This window comes from Leucopleurus acutus (genome assembly GCF_964270905.1).
Source record: "Leucopleurus acutus genome assembly, chromosome: 2".
Taxonomy (NCBI): Eukaryota; Metazoa; Chordata; class Mammalia; order Artiodactyla; family Delphinidae; genus Leucopleurus; species Leucopleurus acutus.
The window spans coordinates 54,289,624-54,312,050 of record NC_139143.1 but is presented as its reverse complement, the minus strand read 5'-3'; the positions used below and the strand labels follow the sequence as shown (position 1 = coordinate 54,312,050).

The following is a 22,427-nucleotide window of genomic DNA, read 5'->3' as shown; positions in this document are numbered from 1 at the left end:
CAACAAACATCTACTGAGTGCCTACTGTAATCCAGGCTGTGTTAGATGCTGGAGGCTTAGCAGTAAATTGACAACCCCAGTGTTATTAGCCCTCATGGGGTGCAGAAACCACTGGAGCTTTATACTCCAGTGGCACCAATTATAACTTGACTATTGCCAAAGCTCAAACCCATTCCAGAGAAGATGAAGATGTGTCTTGACAAAACATACTTAAAAGCATGTGAAGCTTGGAAAGGCATTTCCAAAAACATTTTAGGCAACGGCAGGCTCATGGAATCAGTGTAAAGTTTCACAGGGCCAGCACTCTGAAGGGCACAATACTCAGTAGTTGCAAAAGTTCTCTCATATTCATTAATCAGTCACATTCCCTTACGGTCACACTTTCTGCAGTGGTGTCAGTACCCACACATTAGGCACTGCAGCCTCGTCTCTGACATTTCTTTCAGGGTCTCAACTAGTGTTCTAGCTGAGCTAATGCTCACACTGACCACGTGGTAAGGAAGAAGGATCACAAATTAAGACTCAGAAGATGTGCGTCTTAGAGTCATCTTTACCATCTAGCTGATTGATCTTAGGCCCATGCTTAACCTCTTTGAGCCTAAGTTTCTTCTCCTGAAAAAATGGGGTAAAAGCTGATTTGTCTGTCTCGCAGGGTTGTAGAAGGGATCACATGGGATACGGTCTGTGAAGATATTTTGGAAACTGTCATGCATTATATGAAGTATTATTATTCCTACAATTTTATTATAAGCCTTAAACTTAAGGATCACTTAACATCCTTCAACGTATCAATATTCTTCCAAGGGACAAAGGGAAAACTGGTTCTTCAGAGGACCGCCTAAGAACACATGTCAAATACAAGGTTCTAGACTACTTAGGACAATATTGTCAGAATGAGAAGCTTGGAAAATTCATGATGATAATGAATCACTGAATATCCTGGGGGCAGGGAGGAAGGAAGCAGAGAAGGAAAGAAAGAGAGAAAGAGACTTAATATGCTTCCTGAAGACAGGCAGAGGCAATAGATGTGTCATTTTTTCCACATAAACTGAACGTTGTTGGTAATGATTCTGGTTCATTGACCAGATAAAACTGAGGTCATTTGGTTTTGGATGTGTTTAAAGGCTCTGGAAACCAAGGCCTGCCTCAAGCTTATGAAGTCATCGGCTGTTTCTGTTCCTGCCCTAGCAGAAGCCTCACTGGGGATGATAGAGAGCCAGAAACAGGAACAAATTAGAATTGCCTCTAAATTGCTTAGATTTTACTTTCACTGTGCAGAGTAAGTGAGCTGTTAATATTAAAGCAAATAAGACAACAGAAACTGGGAGGCTGCGGTTACTAAGATAATCCACTCTTGATGCTGGTGTCAATGTACAACTCATTAAAAACACCCCAGGGTGATTCTGCCATGTGAAGCACTGCAGATTATTAACTGAAGAGTCTATGAACTTAAATTTAATATAACAGCTTCTCCCCAAGGAACTGATTGGCTTTTATAAATATGAACTTAATCTGTCCCTAAAGGAGATGTGGATAACATGCATTCAAAATCTCTTGGAGCTACGGGAGATAACTGTAACGAAAGAGTACCGCTGCATCCAGCAGCGCGCTAGAGCCAGGAAGTTTGCAAGTCAGTTGACACGCTGGTAGCTTAAAATCCGTAAAATCTAAAATCACGTTAATCCCCACCATTGTAAATAAACCATAGACAGCAAGCTTTGCATATTTGTAATAATTATATCATCAAGTGACTGTACTGCGATTTACTTAACCTTTCCCTCAGCTTAAACAACATTTGCATGGTAGAAGTCCTTACACCACGAAAACTGGTAAATGCTACCAATCAAGGGTTTTCCCCCACAGAGAACCAGTCATTATATATTTATCAGCACACCACTGGCCTCATTCTTCATCTAAAACCAAACCAAATATAAAAGAGGGACTGAAAATTTAGCTCTTTGAGCATGAGAACACACTTAACATTTAATTTTTCCCTTAAAGAATCTTTATCCTACATTGATATGTACTACATTGATCAGTTTATCTCTCTATTTTATTAACTAAAGGATAAAAACTATAATCAGCCATAAACATTCACTGCAACAGATCTCTAGACTTCGAATATTTTACAATGGAAAAGAGAGATGATGGAAATTTGAAATTTTTTTTTAACTCAAATTTTGTAAAAACATCTACCATGGCAGTTCTAATTATTAGATCTCTTTGGAAATATTTTGGCAACATATCAAAGGTCATTAAAATATTTAATACTCTTTGACTCACTAATTCCAGCTCTCAGAAGCTGTCCCAAGGAAATAATATTAAATATGGAAAATTTTATATTAATTATGATGGTCATTATAATAGTTAAAAGTTGCAAATAGGGTTTCCCTGGTGGCGCAGTGGTTGAGAGTCTGCCTGCCGATGCGGGGGACGCGGGTTCGTGGCCCGGTCTGGGAAGATCCCACATGCCGCGGAGCAGCTAGGCCCGTAAGCCATGGCTGCTGAGTCTGCGCGTCTGGAGCCTGTGCTCCGCAACGGGAGAGGCCACAACAGTGAGAGGCCCGTATACCGAAAAAAAAAAAAAAAGTTGCAAGTAACTTAAATGTTTTTAAACTAAGAGAAAGGTTAAGTAAATTGCATTATAGCCAGTTGATGATATAGTTAAAAACATTCAAGCTGTCATCTATGATGTTAGAGTGGTAGGGATTAAAATGGTTCTTTAAAAAACGTTTTTCTCTTCCCAGTTTTTTATAGTGTTCTTATGTTAGTTTTGATGAGCAAAAAAAATGTTTAATTTTTTGAAAATCTCTGAATCAGGGAGAAAAAAAGTACAAATTTCAGCAAGCTATGGTGGTGAATTTAAAGCTTCTAATGCTAACTTCATTAGAATAATTTCTTCATAAGTCATCAATACAGAAGAGCTCATGGGGTTGTGGCATTGGACCTGGATTTACCACCTTTCCTAAAAATGCTTGCTCCAATAACACAATGACAGGCATGTTTCAAGGGAGAAAATCAGAAAAAGATTGATGGGGCTGTTGACAGGTGGTTTCCTTGTTAAAACTCATAACCTTAATCCATTACCCAAAAGACTTGCCTGAGGCGTGATTCCGCACCAGAAATTAGAGTACAGGCCCCGAGACTCCAGCATGGGGGCCACAACGGTTTTGTTTTCTGCAATCAGTAGATTGAGGGTCTGTGGATTAGTCAGGAAGTTGTCAACATCTATGAACTAGGAAAAGAAAAGGATAACGTCGCATGAAAAGGTGCTTTTCAGTAACGGGTACAAGAGTAACCCAACACTTGGCAAAGGATCATGGAAACTTGCTCATGACATATGGAACCAGCTATCCATGTTATCCGTGTTTTCCTTATGGAAATCCCTTGCAGCTGGATGGCTTTCATTCAGGCAAAATACATTTAGTCTAACTTCCACATGTTTAGCTCTGCATAAGGCGCCGAGCAATGAATTGGTATCATCATGGGGCACATACTCAACGAGGACCTAACCTACACCTTGGTTAGTGGTTTAAGTATAAGCTACTAATGGCTCTCAAGCCCTTAAATAAGGACTTATTCACACTCACGGAGTGCCCACTCTAGGTACAAACGAACACACCTATTCAGGTTGTCTATAGTAAAGCCAAAATGGCCCCAAACCGATCCATAAATGCTATCTTAATGTTACAATTCGAATTTTTGTTTAAAGTACATTATAGCAACCCATGCCAACCAATGAAGCTATTTCCCATGCTTACCAGAAATCCATGTTAACACTGATTCATTTACAGGGACAGTATAGCAACAGTTTCTATCATATAAAATAATCACACTGAACTGTACACTTAAAAAAATTAAAATGGTAGATTTTATGTTATGTATATCTCCCCCCGGCAACACACAAAGTAAATAATCAGAAGCTTTCATTCTTTGATAGTCAATCTCTTTAACAAAAATTTTGTGGTTCAGCACTCGTACACTTCAATGACATTTAAACAGCTATACAACGTTAAATATCAGCACAATTTGAAACTTCTATGAAATTATTTGTATTGAAATTATGTGTGTGATAAACTATTGGGCTGATTTTTGTTGTGGTTGAGAGGCTGAGGATGGACATAGGTCAACAGTATTCCCTTTAGGAATCAGAGTCTAGTGATAGAGAACAGACGTCCATAAGTTTAATGAAACAACACTGGCTTTGCTTTACTGGCGTTATTTGTAGTGTTGTACTGGAAAATGTTTGCCAAAAGAATTAAATGGATTTTGGGGGCCACAGAGGAAGAACTTTGCTTCCATAAATTTTGGGGGAGAAAAGCCTGTGTCAAGTTTCCAAAGGGAATAGGGACTGTAGCTTCTTGCTGATTAGGGAGCTGTCCTTTCCAACTGAGACAGGTTCCTGGAGGATAAGGATAACACTGATTCTTAATTGTCAAGTCCAGCATTTTTCTGGACCACTCTCGAAGTTCTGAGGGAAGTAATGGAACCTCTTCATGGAGAGAAATTCTCCAGGAGAGTCCAGCATAATTCGGAGCAACCAGGAAGCCAAGCAAGAGATACCATTCCCCAGACACTCGGGAGCAAAAGGGAATAATAGCATTTCAGAACTGTTAATTTGAATCTCTTTTTACGTAATCAATTTCTCATATCCCCAAAACTCTTCTAAAAAGTCAAGACCTTTTATATTGCTTTACCCATAGCATTCTCTATGAACTAAAAAGTATTAGAGTTTCTTATGGCTACTACAATAAAGAGATTGAATAATTCAGGAGCTTATTTGCTTATTCACTAAAAATGCCAGGAATGAGTCTGAGATGAAATCCAGGTATCCCGATATTAAGTTCTCCAGATTTTTTCTTGTGCCTTTATTAAAACGTTGAGGAGGAGATGTCTAAAAAAGGGTTGTTTTGATTGTTCCCACAGTCCTACATTATCAACAATTGATTTGGAAACATTCTAGATAACAGTTATCAAGAAATTAAACGTCTGTTTTTACCAGAATGTAGTCTGACCATTTTTCCCTCGCAGTTCGAAGGGCTGCCTGTCGTAGTTTCATCACATGGGCAAAACGGGAGCCAGGCCAGTGCTTTGGTCCAATTTCATCAGGATAAGACCTATAGTAATGATAGCAATAATATTAATAATAATAATAGCTAATAATTATTGAGTGCCTATATATTCCAGGCACTATGTACTAATTCATTTAATCTTCCAGTAGTAACCCTAGGAAGTCGATACTGTTATGGCTATCATTATTCCATTATTACCGATAAGAAACAAGAGCAAGGAGAGATTAAGTAATTTGCTGCTTCCCATACACATGACTCTTTACATGAAATATTTCAGTGGGTTCTCATTAGAACTCACTGAGTCCTTGTGATGTACGTGCTACCACTCTCCCCATTTCAGAGCTGAGGAAATTGGTTAGAGTGGTTAAATCATTTGCTTAACATTATGCAGTTAATAAGGGGTACAGTCAGAATTTGAATCCAGGCATAACCCCAACGCTCATGTTCCCAGACACAGTCTTATACATTTAGACATCAAATAAATTTGGAAATGTTACAGCATCAAAATATGAGTGTCCCAGGAAAAACAAAGGTTTACCTTACATGGTCAAGTCTGAGTAAACGATTCCACAGAGTCTAACACGTTGATCTGCCCCAGATGGAGTGACATCATGGAGCGGATGCATAATGCTGGGCTCTCTATCAACATCCACAAAGCAGCCAGGCCAGGACTCGTCCACGGCCATGGAGGCAGGTGGGTTAGCACACCCTCAAGAACCTTTCTGAAAGCTCCCAACTGGTATGGTCATTGATAAAGTCGCAGTAGCCCCGCCCCAAACTGGCCACCACTTCAAGTTCTTAATGCTGCACTGGCAGTACATTTCCCTCAGTGAATGAGAAACCGCAAAAAACAATGAGACCGTAACCATACAAATAAAATTAATAAAACTATTTTTGCACAGGAAGTCTCTGGAATGTCTTCCTCAATTATTTTTTCTACAAAAATCAGTGGAATTTCTGTTTTTCTGAATATGTTGCCCCCAAAAACGCCTTCTCTGGTATTTCTCACAATGACCTTGGCATACAATATATTTAGTCAAAATCTGGCAATGGAGAAAATTACTAGGATGCAAGAGAGGTACATAGAGTCTTTCTGGGCTACTCTAATTAGGCCAAATTCCATTATAAGGAACTCCAAAAGATTGTTCAAAATGTTTTACAGTGTTCAAACTTGGTTGTTAAATTTTGCTCCATATATGGACCATATACTGAGATTTGAGATATATATGTAGATATGTACATACATACACATAATAAAAATATGATATAAAGAGAGACTAGAAGAACAAAAATTTGTTCTGGAATAGCACTTCTTATTATGGTAATACATATTTGGCTTCCAATAAATGACTTATCCTGGGCAAAATTTCAGCAGCTTAATTCATCCTATTTCTACAATTTCTTAAGCTAGAATTGTAGTAGCCTTGGAAACATTTCGAGTAGTAAGTTTAAATATATTTATTCATGTTCTCATTTACTTATTTGTTCATCCAACAAGTATAAATTTAGTGCCCACCAAGAACATAGCACTGAGTGAAATATAAAGTATTTGTATATTTTAGCCCCTGCCAAAGAAATTTAAAAAATACTTAGAAAAAAAATGCATGAATCAGATAGTTAATGTTAGTTAAGTTTATTGTTGTGTCAAACAAGAAGATACAGGACATAAGCAATACAAGTGTTGAGAGAAGGTACATCTTTGTAACTGGAATGATTAGCAACAGCTTTTGGTAGCAGTTAACTGGTAGCAACATCCAGATGAAGCAGTTTTCTTTTAAGAAATACTGGTATATACGTAGGGATGCTAAATTTATGAAATCTTTTAAAAATATAAATCAGGTATTTGAACTTCATTCTGTAGGTACTAGAGAGTCACTGAAGTCTTTTTAATAGAGAAATGACAGCACATCGCTAGTATTTTACGTAGACTGATTTGACAGTGTGGTATAGAGAATGATTTGAAGATGGAGGCTACTAAGAAATTGCTATGGTAAAGACTGGAAATAACGTAAATGTCCTTCAGTAGGAGGTTGATTAAACAATTATGATACATCCACACAATGATACTCTGCAGTCATAAAAATAATGGAAGACACTCCTTAACTATTGCTTTGGAATGATTACCAAGATATGATGAGTGAAAAAGCAAGGTGTATGTCAGAAGTATACAAACTTTTCACTATGCTCCCTCAAGGATAAAAGGGTTATCCTCAAAGTATGAATAAATAATATCAATATTTAAAAATATATGCTGCTGTGGTAATTTACTTGAGAACTAATGAGAACCTGAACTTGGCCAGTAGCTGAAGGAGTAAAGAGGAAGAGAGACATGAAGATTTGTCAAAGGAAGAAATGGCAGGTCTTTGTAACTTACTAGACACAGAGATGAAAGACAAGGGAAAGTCACATGTGCCCCCAAGATTGGAAGCCTAACACGGCTGGAAGACTGGTTAAGCGGGGAAGGGTGAATAATGAGTTCACAAAATGTTCTCTTGCTACTCACTCAGGTTCATCCATAGGCCTCCACTCCACATAGTGATAGGCTCTCTGGACATTTTTCAACCACTCCCTGAGTATTTCTGTTGTATTATCCACATTGTGATCAGTGGCTGCCCTGCATGAAAGAAAGCACAACACATTTCAGTTATTATGTCATCCAAAGAAAGAGGGGGAAAACCAAAAGACCCCAGATTAACTGAAAGGAGAATGGCCAGTTCTAGACATTGTGTGTATGAAAATGACTCCCTCATGGTCCAAACTAGACAATGAATTTCTGAAGTGAGAGATGTTGCTTTAAACCATCTCTGTGTCATTAGATCCTTAAGCAGGACTTGGCCAATAGAATCAATAAGTGGTTGTATTAAAATAGTATATACATAAAATGAATTAAAGTAGAGTTAGGTAACTAATATTCTTGGAAAGTTTCTTGTTTGTTTGAATTTTTAGTTACCCAAGATGTAAACTCTATCTTTTAACTTACATAACAACAACCCTCGATTTAAGCAATTATTCAGAGCTGCATTTTCATTTCAAGTCCAACAAAAATTTTAGCCAGTGCTGCTTTAATCGTATGCACTAGAGGGGAAGGTCACAATAACAGTTCCCAGTATAAAATTCAAAATCCAAGGTATCTTCACCGATCTATTTTGGATTAACTCTACCATCACTTATGCACCATAGAGTACCTTCAAAAGTCTTCAAACAATGTACACAAAACTTGTTTCTGTTCTACCTTGAAAGTTTAATAAATTGATCCACTTCAAAAGGTGCTTAACTCACTTATTAAAACAAAAGTATTTTCAAATTTTATCACAAAGCAAACGCATGCTGAGTATAAGATATACATCTAAAACAAAGTTATTCAGAACACCTAAAAATGAACCGATATTCCAGTCAATTGGAAAAGAAAGAAGGAAAGCAGGGATTGTAAACTTGACATCAAATAAGGTAGAATTCAGGCCAAAAAATATTAAACATGACAAAGCAAAATTGTAATTCTACTAATAATGCTAAAGGATATAATTCACATCAAAGATATAATAAATGTGAATATTCATGTACCTTCATATAGCACAGGGGTTGGCAAACTTTTCTTTAAGAACCAGATAGTGACTATTTTAGGCTTGCAGACCATATACTCTCTGTTGCAACTACTTAACTCTGTCATTGTAGCAGTAAAGCGGTCATACACAATACATGAATGAATGAGCATTGCTGTACTCCAATAAAGCTTTATTTACAAAAGTAGGCAACTAGTCTGCAGGTTGTAGTTTGTCAACCCCTGATTTAGCAAAAAGTATAGAAACTGCAAGGAAAAACAAGCACCAATAATAAGAGATGTTAATATACCATTTTCAGTTGAAGAAAGTGCAAATGGGAAAAAAGTAAATATATAGAGGATCTACAGAACACAATAATAGAGGTTATACTTTTTTCTCAAGTGCACATGGAACATTCACAAAAACTGACCAACAATTACATTATGAAGAAAGCCTCTATAAATTGGAATAATATAAACAGCATTCTCTGATCACAATGTCATAAAACTAGAAATTAGTAATAAAATAAAACCCCCAAAATTCCATTAAAAACTCTCTATTAAACAACTATTGAGTGAAATAAGAGCTACAAATCACCTTTATAACTTCTAAATATAAATAATGAAAACACTAGATATCAGAGCTGGGGGATACAATTAAAGCAGTGGTCAGAGAAAAATTCAATTTTTTTATCCTTAAATCAATAAAAATAAATGAGTTGAACTCCTACTCAAAAAGCTAGAAAAAGAGCAACAACACAAGCAAGCATAAAGAAATAAAGACAAAGTCATGAGGTAGAAAAAGAGCAGAACTAATAAACAAAAGAAATGTTGCTTTTTTTGAGAACAAAATCAACAAAAGACAATCACTAGTTAATCTAACCAAGACAACACAAAAATTACAAATAAGAAATGACAAAGATGAGGGGACTATGACTGATATGGAAGGAATTTTTAAAAAACATCATAAGTGGTCACTTTGTGCAACTCAATGAAAAATAAGTTTAAAAACTAGATATAATAGAAGACTTCCTAGCAAGATGCATGTTAGCAAAACTGACTCCATTAGAGAGACAAAACTTAAACAGAACAATTTTCTTGGAAGAAATAAAGAGAAAAGTGAAAACACTGGCCCAGGTGGTTTCATAGGGGAATTCTACCAGATATCTTAATAGATTAGATATTTCCAATGTTATGTAGCTTGTTCTCCAGAGCATTAAAAAAAAAAAAAAAAAGGGGGACTTCCCTGGCAGTCCAATGATTAGGGCTCGGTGCTTTCACTGCTGAGGGGCCTGGGTTCAATCCCTGGTTGGGGAACTAAGATCCCATAAGCCTCATGGCCAAAAAAAAAAAAAAAAAATCCAAGTCCTTTTAATAATGCAAGTACAATATTGATATCTAAACCTAATAAAGATACACACACACAACTATAGGCCAATATTTTTCAATGAATATGCTGCAAAAATCCTAAAGTATTAGCAAAGAGAATCCAATATCCTATTAAGAAAATATTATATATCATAGCCTAAGATTGTGCAATATAAAGGAAATTCATTAATATAATTCACTATATTAATAGACCTGAAGAAAAATCATATGATTATCTCTGTAAATGCTAAACAGGTCTTTAACAAAATTCAACACCTATTCTTGGTTTTTTAAAACCACACTGAATAAAATTAAAATAGGAAGGGAGGGAGGGCAGGCAAACAGGAAAGAAAGAGTCATGGGAAGATAGAGGTGTCTGAGACTCTTAAAAGGCTTATACTTTACTGGCAATTCAGCAGTTCCTCCTGGGAGGGAAAGCTATTGGCATTATCAGCAGCAGTGGTTCCCTGAGAGCCTTGATAAGAGCAAATGAAGAGATGTGAACAGTGGTCATGTCCTCCATTTATGTCAATTTCAGTAAATAGGATTTTGTTAAACCCAATCTATAATGGTTTTTGTTTTTCCTACTTGAGCTTTGGGTGGTCACTGCTGCTCCAAAAGTAAAAAATGAAATCTTTAAGTGAGAGAATATTTAGGAATGTTCAAGAGAAAAAACATTGTTAAGCAAAGCATGGTGAAACTCCATGTTACATAGGGAATAAATTTCTATAAAACACCAAGTAACGTGAAGGTATGCACTTAAGTCACAAGGTATAGAAAAATGAAGGATAGAGGTCTATGACTAATATCTGAAAATCTTATTTCATAAAATGGATATTTGAACGAAAACTATCCTTCTTTAAAACATTATTCAAAAAACAGAAGATCAAGAGATGATGCCGATGGCCACCTGATCTACTTTCAAGTCTTTTCTGGAAATCAGATTAGAATCAGCTCCTTTCTTCAAAACAAGGTCTAGGAGGGAGAGAGACCCACAGGCCCACCCAGACATTCCATTATCTGGAGGGAAGAGAGGTGATGTGTGTAGCTGACGGTATTGGGGGATACCAGGTAAGTACGTTGGGACAGAGATGGGGGTGTACAAGGAGGTGAGAAAGTGGGCCAGGAAGCAATGTGGGAGAGAGACACGGGCTCCATCCAGTTTGCAACTGTGCCGAGAAGTGTAGCATGTCAGCAAAAATCACATCCACTCTCACACACTGCCGCAAGCCACTAATGTCCAGCATGATGGCCAGCATCATAGCCAGGAAGGGCACTAGAATTGTCAAACCACTCATCTCACAGTATGAAGCATGTGTAGAGCAATTCCTGAAACTGGGAATCCACTCCAATGCACATTATTCTTCACTCAAAGTACTATGAGTAAGAGTATGTTAAAACAAAAAAATCTTGACGGTAGTGTTAGCCAAAAGTTTTAGGAATTCTAAATTATTCCCAAATTACTTATAAATAGTGTAGGAAATTTTAGATAGCATCTACTTCTTTCCTTGACTGTTGTTTCTTCATTACACAGGATTTATATTCTCTTTGTCCTCCATACACGTTGATGCATTTCCTCCTAATCATTTTAACAAAGTTAAATTTAACAAAGCTCTCATTGTATGAAATTTACTTTCCTGGAGTACAGACTAAACAACTCCAAACTCTGCCTAAGTATCCACTACTGACAAACATCCAGAGAAATTAGCTGCTTGGTGTATGCAAAGATAGATGTCTCTAATTAAAAGTGGAGGCAGAGATTTTAAATACTGTCCTGATGGAGTTAAAAAATTTCCTGTACAGATACTTCCCCAAATTGTTAAGATTCTCTTTGTTCTCAGGCTTCTGAGGAAATGAGCAAATCCTCCAGCTGTGGTCACAGGTTCATCCACTCTGGTCTTTTATGAGCAGGGCCAGTCTCCTGCACTGTCCCAGAGAACACCAGCCCACTGAGGAAGGCTTACATTCCCCCCTCAACCAACTGCCCTGCCTCTCCACTCCCCTGGCAAAGGCAAATAAACAGAAATCCAGGCAGATAATTCTAACTGCTGCCTTTTAATCCCTCTTATGAAAGTGTGTTTCCATTTGAATATGTAATCATGAAAACATGCAGGCGCTTGTCTCTTCAGAGGGTTGGAGAAAGAGATATAGAAAAGGCCCAGATGCAAGCTCCCTGGAGGAAACATGAGGCTTTAGTTAAAGGTTCTATTTTCAGAGTCCTGTAGAAAATGTAACAGTGCAGTGCCTGACCTGCTGTGAGGCTCCACAAGCAACAGGACACAAAGACATGATACTATACATAGAGAATCCTAAAGATGCCACCAGAAAACTACTAGAGCAAATCAATGGATTTGGTAAAGTAGCAGGATACAAAATTAATGCACAGAAATCTCTTGTATTCCTATATATAAATGATGAAAAACCTGAAAGAAAAATGAAGGAAACACTCCCATTTAAAATTGCAACAAAAAGAATAAAATACCTAGGAATAAACCTACCTAAGGAGACAAAAGACCTGTATGCAGAAAACTATAAGACACTGATGAAAGAAATTAAAGAAGATACAAACAGTTGGAGAGATATCCCATGCTCTTGGATTGGAAGAATCAACACTGTGAAAATGACTATACTACCCAAAGCAATCTACAGATTCAATGCAATCCCTATCAAACTACCATTGGCATTTTTCACAGAACTTGAACAAAATATTTCACAACTTGTATGGAAACACAAAAGACCCCAAATGGCCAAAGAAATCTTGAGAAAGAAAAACGGAGCTGGAGGAATCAGGCTCCCGGACGTCAGAGTATACTACAAAGCTAGACTAATCAAGACAGTATGGTACTGGCACAAAAACAGAAAGATAGATAAATGGAACAGGATAGAAAGCCCAGAGATAAACCCATGCACATGTGGTCACCTTATTTTTGATAAAGGAGGCAAGAATATACAATGGAGAAAAGACAGCCTCTTCAATAAGTGGTGCTGGGAAAACTGGACAGCCACGTGTAAAAGAATGAAATTAGAACACTCCCTAACACCACACACAAAAGTAAACTCAAAATGGATTAAAGACTTAAATGTAAGGCCAGACACTATAAAACTCTTAGAGGAAAACATAGGCAGGACACTCTATGACATAAATCACAGCACGATCTTTTTTGACCCACCTCCTAGAGAAATGGAAATAAAAACAAAAATAAATAAATGGGACCTAATGAAACTTGAAAGCTTTTGCACAGCAAAGGAAACAATAAACAAGATGAAAAGACAACCCTCAGAATGGGAGAATATATTTGCAAATGAAGCAACTGACAAAGGATTAATCTCCAAAATTTACAAGCAGCTCATGCAGCTCAATATCAAAAAAACAAACAACCCAATCCAAAAATGGGCAGAAGACCTAAACAGACATTTCTCCAAAGAAGATATACAGATTGCCAACAAACACATGAAAGGATGCTCAACATCACTAATCATTAGAGAAATGCAAGTAAAAACTACAATAAGGTATCACCTCACACCGATCAGAATGGCCATCATCAAAAAATCTACAAACAATAAATGCTGGAGAGGGTGTGGAGAAAAGGGAACCCTCTTGCACTGTTGGTTGGAATGTAAATTGATACAGCCACTATGGAGAACAGTATGGAGGTTCCTTAATAAACTAAAAATAGAACTACCACATGACCCAGCAATCCCGCTACTGGGCATATACCCTGAGAAAACCATAATTCAAAAAGAGTCGTACCACAATGTTCACTGCAGCACTATTTACAATAGCCAAGACATGGAAGCAACCTAAATGCTTATCAACAGATGAATGGATAAAGTAGATGTGGCACATATATACAATGGAATATTACTCAGCCATAAAAAGAAATGAAATTGAGTTATTTGTAGTGAGGTGGATGGACCTAGAGTCTGTCATACAGAGTGAAGTAAGTCAGAAATAGAAAAACAAATACCGTATGCTAACACATATATATGCAATCTAAAAAAAAAAAAAAAGGTCATGAAGAACCTAGGGTCAGGATGGGAATAAAGACGCAGACCTACTAGAGAATGGACTTGATGACACAGGGAGGGGGAAGGGGAAGCTGTGACAAAGTGAGAGAGTGGCATGGACATATATACACTACCAAATGTAAAATAGATAGCTAGTGGGAAGCAGCCATATAGCACAGGGAGATCAGCTCGGTGCTTTGTGACCACCTAGAGGGGTGGGATAGGGAGGGTGGGAGGGAGGGAGACGCAAGAGGGAAGAGATATGGGGATATATGTATATGTATAGCTGTTTCACTTTGCTATAAAGCAGAAACTAACCATTGTAAGGCAATTATACTCCAATAAAGATGTTTAAAAATATAAAGTCTTTGTGGCTAAGATGGATTTTTCCATCAAGCTAGGACGCTGAGGACACAGCAGGTGTGAACCCCTTCAGGAGAAGCTGAGGGCTCTCTCCCAAACTGACAGCTCCCTCCACTCCCGTGGAAAATGAATCTGCCATCCTTCTCCCAATCAGATCAGGAAAGGCACCCAGAGAGGTAACGGACATTGCTAAAGGATTCCTTGAAGGAAACAAATGAAGTGAAGATACATCTGGAGAGGTGATTTACAAGTGATTTACAGTGATTAGTGATTTCACTAATCAAACTGGAAAACCAGTGTTTGTGAAAGCACAAGCAAGCACTGGCCAGAGGACCAGGCTGCTGGGAGGCTAAGCCTGTTCAATCTTTGCTTCAATTGTCCCAACCAGAGGAGAATCACATTAAATCACATTAAATCTCTGGCTCCGGCTGACATAGTAAGGAGAGCTCAGATCTTGAGCTGTGCCAATCATCACATAATTAATTTTCTTTGAAGGCCCCATTGGGACAGCGACTTTGCTTTATCTCTAAGGAGCACCAGGACCTGCCAGCCACTAAGAGGTCTCCCTCCTCCACCTTCAGGAGGGCTGTGGCCCTGATACAGCTGTGAGGCTCATGGTTGGTCCCTTCTTTGTCCAATAGTCTTTGCTGGCTTTCTTTGGAGCTAGTACCTGAAATGGAAGAGGTGGCAGATACAGGTGCAACATCCACATGGCCTTAGGGGGAAGGCTAGGCCACTTCTTACCATAAAGCTGCACATCTGCTTTCTCTCTGATTTTGCTTCTAGTTCCTCTTGCCTCTTCCTCTTCCCTAGCTGTGCAAGGCAGCAAAGGCCCATGAGTCTCCGATTCAAAGTCACATTAGGACGGGGGTAAACACATATTGCAAATACAATCAACAGCATGTACAGGGATCTCCTTGGCTCATGAAGTTCTCAGGCCAGCAGGTGCATTGTCACTGTTACAGGGGAAAGCAAGAGACTCTGGAGCAGACCAGTAGATAAACATGTTTGCAGGATGACAGAGCTTTCCTACTTGGCTGTGGCCAAAAATAAAATAGAGGTTTCTTTGGCAACATCTAAACACACTGACATTTCTCCCTGTTTTAGAAGGTCAGTTTTCATTCCTCAGTCTTGGCTCCTAAACTAATAGCCAATTTGAAATAATTACAACTGACTCATTTCCTTTTACAAGAACTACTGAGATTGTGAGGGCTAAACTCACTGGTAAGTGTGGGGCCACTGGAGCCATATTAAAGATGCAGGCTGGTGCCTTGGGAGTCAAGATGGCGGACTAGGAGGACACAGAATTCGTGTCTTCTCACAACTAGGGCACCTACCAGACACCGGTGGGGGACCCCCAGCGACCGGGTAGGATGTGGGATGTGGGGGGAGTGAAGGGGGAGGAGAAGTGGAGGCGGGATGGGACTGGCGCCCCTGAGGGGTGGCTGGGGGAGGGGAAGGGATCTCACGCCCGAAGGGGAAAATTGGGGAACCACCGGGAGGGAAGAGGATCAAAAGGGAGCATGGCCAGGTTTCCCCTGCCCACTTGGGCCCCCAGGAACCTGCTGAGATCCCAGGCCTGATCCTCTGCCCACCTAGGCCCCCTCCAGCCATGCGGGTCCTGAGGGAGTGGGAGGGAGGGAAGGGGGAGCAAAAGTAAAGGCCGGACCTCAGGACCCACACCCCTGAGGGATGGCTGGGGGAGGGGAGGAGTTCCTACACCCAGCAGGACCCACCCACGGTTAGGGGTCCAAAGGCGATGGGGGAGACCCTGGGAGAGACAGTGCGGAGGGCTGCGAAGAAACAGAAGGGAACGCGGTCAGCTCTTTCCCTGTCCACTTAGGCACTGGGGAGCCTGTTGGGCTCCCAGGCCCAATCCTCTGCCCTTGGAGCCTCCCTCCTGCCGCACAGAGCCCGAGCCCCACCCCTACAGCCCCACCCAGGGCCCTACCTCTAGGGAGACCCCCTCCAATGAGCTGGGCCTAAGCCCCACCACACACCCTCACTCAGGACCCTAACTCCCAACTCCAGAACTCCACACTCCAGAGGCCCTCCTTTCCACCTGCTGCCTCTCGCCTTCTGCCCATGTGCTAAGCAGAGGCCCCACCCCAGGCTTGAACGTCGCCCCGCCTAGACCACGCCGCAGGCTCAAACGTCACCCCCCACCCGCCTAGGTCCCACCCCACCCTAAGCCCCTCCCCTGCCTAGTTTCCAACCCTACCTAAACTCCGACCCCATAGCCAAGTCTTTTTTTTTTTTTCTTTTTTCCATTTTACTCTTTTAGACTGGGGTTCTGTTTTACCTTTTTGATTCACTATTGTTGATTCTTTTATAATTTTTATTTTTCCTAATAAATCTTTTATTCTTCTAATTTTATTTTATTCTTTATACTTTGTTATTGTTCTCTCCTTTTGGCTTGTTCCCCCCACTCACAACCTTTTTTTTTTTCTTCTGTTGTGGTTTTATTTTAACTTGTTGCAGTTGTTACGATTATGGTTTTATTTTTCCTAATATTATTTGTATCTTTCTAATTCTATTTTGTTTTTTATTCTTTGATATTGTACTAGTCCTTTTTTTCTTTATTCCTTTTTTTTTCTTTCCTTTTTTTTACTGCGCCATGAAGCTTGCAGGATCTTGGTTCCCACGCTGGAGGTCGGGCCCGAGCTCCTGTGGTGGGAGCTCCGAGTCCAAACCGCTGTACTACCAGAGAACCTCAGACCTCAGGGAATATCAATTGGAGTGAAGCCTCCCAGAAGTCCTCATCTCAGCACCAAGGCCCAGCTCTATCCAACTGCCTGAAAACTCCAGTACTGGATGTCTCAGGCCAAACAACCAGTAAGGCAGGAATACAGTACCACCCATCAAAAAAAAAAAAAAAAAAGAAACGACAAAAAAATATGTTACAGAGGAAGGAGCAAGGTAAAAACCTACAAGACCAAATAAATGAACACGAAATAGGCAACCTACCTGAAAAAAAATTCAGAGTAATAATAGTAAAGATGATTCAAAATCTCAGAAATAAAATGGAGAAAATACAAGAATCATTTAACAAAGATATAGAAGAACTAAAGAGCAAACAAATGGTGATGAACAACACAATAACTGAAATTAAAAATACTCCAGAAGGAATCAGTAACAGAATAACTGAGGCAGAAGAATGGATAAGTGAGCTGGAAGATAAAATGGTGGAAAGAACTGCCAGGAAGCAGAATAAAGAAAAAAGAATGAAAATAATTGAGGACAGTCTCAGAGACATCTGGGACAACATTACACACACCAACATTTGAATTATAGGGGTCCCAGAGGAAGAAGAGAAAAAGAAAGGGTCTGAGAAAATATTTGAAGAAATTATAGTTGAAAACTTCCCTAAAATGGGAAAGGAAATAGTCAATCAAGTCCAGGAAGCACAGAGAGTATCATACAGGAAAAACCCAAAGAGAAACATGCTGAGACACATATTAATCAAACTATCAAAAATTAAATACAAAGAAAAAATATTAAAAGCAGCAAGGGAAAAACAACAAATAACATACAAGGGAATCCCCGTAAGGTTAACAGCTGATTTTTCAGCAGAAACTCTGTAAACCTGAAGAGAGGGCAGGACATATTTAAAGTGATGAAAGGGAAAAGCCTACAACCAAGATTACTCTACCCAGCAAGGATCTCATTCAAATTTGATGAGAAATTAAAACCTTTACAGACAAGCAAAAGTTAAATGAATTCAGCACCACCAAACCAGCTTACAAAAAATGCTAAAGGAACTTCTCTAGGCAGGAAACACAAGAGAAGGAAATGACCTGCAATAACAAACCCAAAACGATTAAGAAAATGGTAAAAGGAACATACATATCGATAACTACCTTAAATGTAAATGGATTAAATGCTCCAACCAAAAGACATAGACTGGCTGAAATGGATACAAAAACAAGACCCGTATATATGTTGTCTACAAGAGACCCACTTCAGACCTAGGGCCACATAAAGACTGAAAGTGAGGGGATGAAAAACGATATTCCATGCAAATGGAAATCAAAAGAAGGCTGGAGTAGCAATTCTCATATCAGACAAAATGGACTTTAAAAATAAAGGCTATTACAAGAGACAAAGAAGGACACTACATAATGATCAAGGGATCGATCCAAGAAGAAGATATAACACTTGTAAATATTTATGCACCCAACATAGGCACACCTCAATAAATAAAGCAAATGCTAACAGCCATAAAAGGGGAAATCGACAGTAACACAATCATAGTACGGAACTTTAACACCCCACTTTCACCAATGGACAGATCATCCAAAATGAAAATAAATAAAGAAATACAAGCTTTAACTGATACATTAAACAGGATGGACTTAATTGATATTTATAGAACATTCCATCCAAAAACAACAGAATACACTTTCTTCTCAAGTGCTCATGGAACATTCTCCAGGATAGGCCATATCTTGGGTCACAAATCAAGCCTTGGTAAATTTAAGAAAAATGAAATTGTATCAAGTATCTTTTCTAACCACAACGCTATGAGATTAGATATCAATTACAGGAAAAAAATCTGTAAAAAATACGAACACATGGAGGCTAAACAATATGCTACTAACCAACCAAGAGATCACTGAAGAAATCAAAGAGGAAATCAAAAAATCCCTCGAAACAAATGACAATGAAAACACAATGACCCAAAACCTATGGGATGCAGCTAAAGCAGTTCTAAGAGGGAACTTTATAGCAATACAATCCTACCTCAAGAAACAAGAAACATCTCAGGGCTTCCCTGGTGGTGCAGTGGCTGAGAGTCCATCTGCCAATGCAGGGGACACGGGTTCGTGCCCCGGTCTGGGAAGATCCCACAAGCCGTGGAGCAGTTGGGCGAGTGAGCCATGGCCGCTGAGCCTGTGCATCTGGCGCCTGTGCTCCACAACGGGAGAGGTCACAACAGTGAGAGGCCCGTGTACCGCAAAAACAAAACAAAACAAAAAGAAACATCTCAAATAAACAACCTAACCTTACACCTAAAGCAATTAGAGAACGAAGAAGAACAACAACAAAAAAAAATCCCCCAAAGTTAGCAGAAGGAAAGAAACATAAAGATCAGATTCAAATAAATGAAAAAGAAATAAAGGAAATGATAGCAAAGATCAATAAAACTAAAAGCCAGCAACTTGAGAGGATAAACAGAAGTGATAAACCATTAGTAGACTCATCAAGAAAAAAAGGGAGAAGACTCAAATCAATAGAATTAGAAATGAAAAAGGAGAAGTAACAACTGACACTGCAGAAATACAAAGGATCATGACAGATTACTACAAGCAACTCTATGCCAATAAAATGGACAACCTGGAAGAAATAGACAAATTCTTAGAAAAGCACAACCTTCCTAGACTGAACCAGGAAGAAATAGAAAATATAAACAAACCAATCACAAGCACTGAAATTGAGACTGTGATTAAAAAACCTTCCAAGAAACAAAAGCCCAGGACCAGATGGCTTCACAGGCAAATTCTATCAAACATTTGGAGAAGAGCTAACACCTATCCTTCTCAAACTCTTCCAAAATATAGCAGAGGGAAGAACACTCCGAAACTCATTCTACGAGGCCACCATCCCCCGATACCAAAACCAGACAAAGATGTCACAAAAAAAGAAAACTACAGGCCAATATCTCTGATGAACATAGATGCAAAAATCCTCAACACAATATTAGCAAACAGAATCTAATAGCACATTAAAAGGATTACACAGCATGATCAAGTGGGGTTTATCCGAGGAATGCAAGGATTCTTCAGTATACGCAAATCAATAAATGTGATAAACCATACTAACAAACTGAAGGATAAAAACCATATGATAATCTCAATAGATACGAAAAAGCTTTTCACAAAATTCAACACTTATTTATGATAAACCCTCTCCAGAAAGTAGGCATAGAGGGAAGCTACCTCAACATAATAAAGTCCATATATGACAAACCCACAGCCAACATCATTCTCAATGGTGAAAAACTGAACACATTTTCTCTAAGATCAGGAACAAGACAAGGTTGCCCACTCTCACCACTATTATTCAACATAGTTTTGGAAGTTTAACCACAGTAATCAGAGAAGAAAAAGAAATTAAAGGAATCCAAATCAGAAAAGAAGAAGTAAAACTCTTACTGTTTGCAGATGACATGATACTACACATACAGAATCCTAAAGATGCTACTAGAAAACTACTAGAGCTAATCAATGAATTTGGTAGAGTAGCAGGAAACAAAATTAATGCATAGAAATCTCTTGCATTCCTATACACTAATGATGAAAAATCTGAAAGAGAAATTAAGGAAACACTCCTGTTTACTACTGCAACAAAAAGGATAAAACACCTAGGAATAAACTGAGCTAAGAAGACAAAAGACCTGTATGCAGAAAACTATAAGACACTGATGAAAGAAATTAAAGATGATACAAACAGATGGAGGGATATACTATGTTCTTGGATTGGAAGAATCAACATTGTGAAAATGACTATACTACCCAAAGCAATCTACAGATTCAATGCAATCCCTATCAAACTACCATTGGCATTTTTCACAGACTAGAATAAAAAATTTCACAATTTGTATGGAAACACAAAAGACCAAGAACAGCCAAAGCAATCTTGAGAAAGAAAAACGGAGCTGGAGGAATCAGGCTCCCGGACATCAGAATATACTACAAAGCTACAGTAATCAAGACAGTATGGTACTGGCAGAAACACAGAACTATAGATCAATGGAACAGGATAGAAAGCCCAGAGATAAACCCATGCACATATAGTCATCTTATTTTTGATAAAGGAGGCAAGAATATACAATAGAGAAAAGACAGCCTCTTCAATAAGCGGTGCTGGGAAAACTGGGTAGCTACAGGTAAAAGAATGAAATTAGAACTCTCCCTAGCAGCATACACAAAAATAAACTCAAAATGGATTAAAGACCTAAATGTAAGGTCAGACACTATCAAACTCTTAGAGGAAAACATAGGCAGAATACTCTATTACATAAATCACAGCAATATCCTTTTTGACCCACCTCCTAGAGAAATGGAAATAAAAACAAAAATAAAAAAATGGGACCTAATGAAACTTAAAAGCTTTTGCACAGCAAAGGAAACAATAAACAAGATGAAAAGACAACCCTCAGAATGGGAGAAAATATTTGCAAAGGAAGCAACAGACAAAGGATTAATCTCCAAAATATACAAGCAGCTCATGCAGCCCAATATCAAAACAACAAACAACCCAATCCAAAAATGGGCAGAAGACCTAAACAGACATTTCTCCAAAGAAGATATACAGATTGCCAACAAACACATGAAAGGATGCTCAACATCACTAATCATCAGAGAAATGCAAATCAAAACTACAATGAGGTATCACCTCACACCGATCAGAATGGCCATCATCAAAAAATCTACAAACAATAAATGCTGGAGAGGGTGTGGAGAAAAGGGAACCCTCTTGCACTGTTGAGAATGTAAACTGATAACAGCCACTATGGAGAACAGTATGGAGGTTCTTTAATAAACTAAAAATAGAACTACCACATGACCCAGCAATCCCACTACTGGGCATATACCTTGAGAAGACAATAATTCAAAAGAGTCATGTACCACAATGTTCGCTGCAGCTCTATTTACAATAGCCAGGACATGGAAGCAACCTAAGTGTCCATCGACAGATGAATGGATAAAGAAGATGTGGCACATATATACAATGGAATATCACTCAGCCATAAAAAGAAATGAAATTGATTTATTTGTAGTGAGGTGGATGGACCTAGAGTCTGTCATACAGAGTGAAGTAAGTCAGAAAGAGAAAAACAAATACTGTCTGCTAACACATATATATGGGATCTAAAAAAAAAACAAAAAGTGGTTCTGATGAACCTAGGGTCAGGAAAGGAATAAAGACATAGACGTAGAGAATGGACTTGAGGACGCAGGGAAGGGGAAGCTGGGACAAAGTGAGAGAGTAGCATTGACATATATATATATATATATATATATATATATATATATATATATACTACCAAATGTAAAATAGATAGCTAGTGGGAA

At 38.7% G+C, this 22,427-nt stretch overlaps 1 protein-coding gene across 1 annotated transcript in view; it reads right to left on the bottom strand.

The window, feature by feature from the left end:
• The window catches only part of COLGALT2 (collagen beta(1-O)galactosyltransferase 2), a 135,045-nt gene that overhangs the window by 59,771 nt on the left and 52,847 nt on the right, over window positions 1-22,427 (bottom strand). Inside the window, exons 2-4 of the mRNA XM_082862584.1 lie at window positions 7,576-7,686; window positions 5,000-5,117; window positions 3,101-3,235 (exon numbers count right to left, since the gene is read on the bottom strand). Coding sequence (XP_082718710.1) covers window positions 3,101-3,235; window positions 5,000-5,117; window positions 7,576-7,686 — 364 coding nt within the window. The remainder of the gene's footprint in view (window positions 1-3,100; window positions 3,236-4,999; window positions 5,118-7,575; window positions 7,687-22,427) is intronic.